This window comes from Chlorella variabilis (genome assembly GCF_000147415.1).
Source record: "Chlorella variabilis unplaced genomic scaffold CHLNCscaffold_50, whole genome shotgun sequence".
Classification (NCBI taxonomy): domain Eukaryota; kingdom Viridiplantae; phylum Chlorophyta; class Trebouxiophyceae; order Chlorellales; family Chlorellaceae; genus Chlorella; species Chlorella variabilis.
Window position 1 is genome coordinate 22,323 of NW_005435040.1, and position 2,580 is coordinate 24,902.

The 2,580-nt window shown below is 68.1% G+C and overlaps 1 protein-coding gene across 1 annotated transcript in view; it reads right to left on the minus strand.

Moving 5' to 3' along the window:
• The window catches only part of CHLNCDRAFT_55644 (hypothetical protein), a gene marked incomplete at both ends in the record, with an annotated part of 2,819 nt that extends 486 nt beyond the window's left edge, over positions 1 to 2,333 (minus strand). The window contains 3 exons of the mRNA XM_005842732.1: positions 223 to 981; positions 2,031 to 2,108; positions 2,295 to 2,333. Of these exons, the coding sequence (XP_005842793.1) occupies positions 223 to 981; positions 2,031 to 2,108; positions 2,295 to 2,333 (876 nt within the window). The remainder of the gene's footprint in view (positions 1 to 222; positions 982 to 2,030; positions 2,109 to 2,294) is intronic.
• Between the last annotated feature and the right edge of the window lie 247 nt (positions 2,334 to 2,580).

Consider the following 2,580-nt stretch of genomic DNA (forward strand, 5'->3'; position numbering starts at 1 on the left):
CGTGGACAGCTCCGACCAGCGCTCGCGCTCGGCGGCATACAGGGGGCACACAAACAGGATGTGTCGGGTGTCCTCAATGCCGCCAGGGCCATCCAGGGCGGGGCAGTGCGGGCACACGCGCTGCTCGCGGGGCGTGCCAGTGCGTCGCCCCTGCTCCTCCGCCCCCCAGTGCATGCCTGTGCGCAGCTCGGTCAGGCCGCGGCGGCAGCGCCGCTCACGCACCTCCGTGACATACGGTGGGCGGCCATACCCATCCAGGCTACAACACTCCGGGCGCACATCGCAGAAGTAGTGGCGCAGCCGGGTGTGGGCGGGCGTCTCTTGCGTCACACGCGCCAGGTGGAGCCGCAAGGTTGCCTGCTGCGCGCTGTCCGGGCTAATCTTGTCCATGTGGAGCGGCTCAAACGTCAGGCCCACAGCCCGGAGGCTGTGCGCCAGCTGGGCGGCCCAAGGCTGCCGCTGTGGCAGCACGTCTGCGCAATCTACTGCCACCGCTGCCGCTGCCTGCACGACCAGCCGCGGCATGCTGCCCTCAGGGGCGGTCACCAAGCTGTTCCACAGGCGGGCTGCCTGCCGCAGCCAGCGGGCATGGAGCGGCGGCTGGCCTGCCTCTGCCAGGATAGTGGCGGCGGGGGTGCTGCGCGGCAGCGCCAGAAGGCGCCTCAGGAACCGCAGGTGCTGCAGCTCGGGCTCCGACAACGGGGTGCTGCGTCCAGCGCCGCCGCTCACAACAGGGCGTGCCGCCGCAGCCATCGCCAGCCCAGGGGCCCACACTGCGCCGGCATAGGACAGCGTAGAGTCCACAAGCACGTCATAAAGGGTCAGCAGTAGCTTGGCTGCCTCCAAGCCCAGCTCCTCGCATCGCGCCTCAAACGATGCAGCGGCAAAGCGGGCCACCGCCGCGCGGGCAGCGGCAGCAGACTCCCCTAGCGGCTTGCAGCAGTGGAAGGTGATGCCCAGGTACTTGAAGTCGGGCACCGCCTCGATCTCGCTGCCGGCATAGGTGAACCGCGCCTTGCGCACGCGCCGCAGCGCCGCCTCCTCGCTGGTGGCGCCGGCGAGCAGCATGACCTTCGTCTTCTTCACGTTGACGGTGAGGCCGTTCTCGCGGCAGTAGGCCTCCAGCTCACGCAGCTGGGCTTGCAGGCCAGCTGCTGTGGTGGCCAGCAGGGCGCAGTCGTCGGCAAAGAACAGCGGGGGCGCAGGGTAGCCAGGCAGAAGCTCGGGGAGGTGGAAGCCGCCAGCCGCCGCCGCGTCCAGCATTCGGCGCTCAAAGTCGGCGATATAGAGGTCGAAGAGGATGGGGCTGAGGGGGCAGCCTTGCTTCAAGCCGATGGTGGTGTGGATGAGGCGGTGCGCGATGCCGGGCACGTTCACAGACATGGGGACCTCGGCATAGATGGCTTGCAGTGCGCGCAGCCACTCGCCGCTGTAGCCCATGAGTGCCAGCTTGGCCCAGAGCGCCTCGCGTGGCACTCGGTCGTAGGCCTGCTTGAAGTCCACGAAGCAGGCCCAGAGCTTGGTGCCCCGCTGCCGGCTGCCGGGCTTGCGCAGCAGCCGGTAGCGGTCCATCAGCGTGCGCAGCGCCAGGGCCGCCTGCTCGGTGCCGCGGCCGGGGCGGAAGCCAAACTGGCCGTCGGCGTGGGTGCCCGCTGCCTCCGCATGCGCTGAGACGCGCCGCGCCAGCCCCGCAGCATAGAGCTTGGGGAACACCGGGCTGACCGCAATGCCGCGGAAGTCGGCTGGCGTGACGGGGGCTCCGCCAGGCTTGGCCAGCATCGTGATGGAGCTGCGGGCGTCAGGGCGGGAAAGGCGAGCCACGCGGCGCCAGGCGTTAGCCTCGGCGGCCCAGAGCGGGGCCATGGCTGTAATCGCTGGCTTCAGCAGCCAGGGCGGCAGGGGGCCAATCGCCGCCTTCAGCGCAGGTGTGCGCTTGGCCAGCTCCACCGCCTCCGGGGCTGTGAACGGCGCATCCATCTGGGCAAGCAGGCTGGCAATCTCATCTGTGCGTCCCTGTGGGAGCTGGGCACATTGAGGGCCGGCCCGCATAGCCTGGACAGCGGTTGCAGGGAGTTCAGCGTTCCGCGGCGCTCTGGGGTGGGGCTCTGCTGCGGGGGCAGGCGGGGGTGGGGAGGCAGTGGGGCTGGGCTGAGTGCCGGTAGGCTGGGATCCTGCTGCCGCCAATGCCGCCAGCCCCGGGGCTGCCATGGCGGCCGCCGCGGCAGCGCCCTGGGAGGGCGCCGCCTGCGGTGCTGCCGCCGCCTCATCATGCGCGCCCCCAGGAACAATCTCACGTCCCTGTGGGAGCTGGGCACATTGAGGGCGCCCTTCATAGCAATTTCATCTTATTTTTTCATGCTGTAAGATATATCTACCCTGTTCTGAACCGGCAGCACGCCGCCATCTGCGCCGAAGGCGGAAGCTGGGCTATGTTACCCCCAAAATGGGGCATTTTTGCCAGCAGGTGCTAAGCTGTAACGCTTTATATAAGCTTTACAGCTCGGGAGTGGGTTCACAGGCGCACATAGTGAATTACAGACAGGCAGTAAAGGCTTTATCTTCACTAAAGCTTTAGATGAC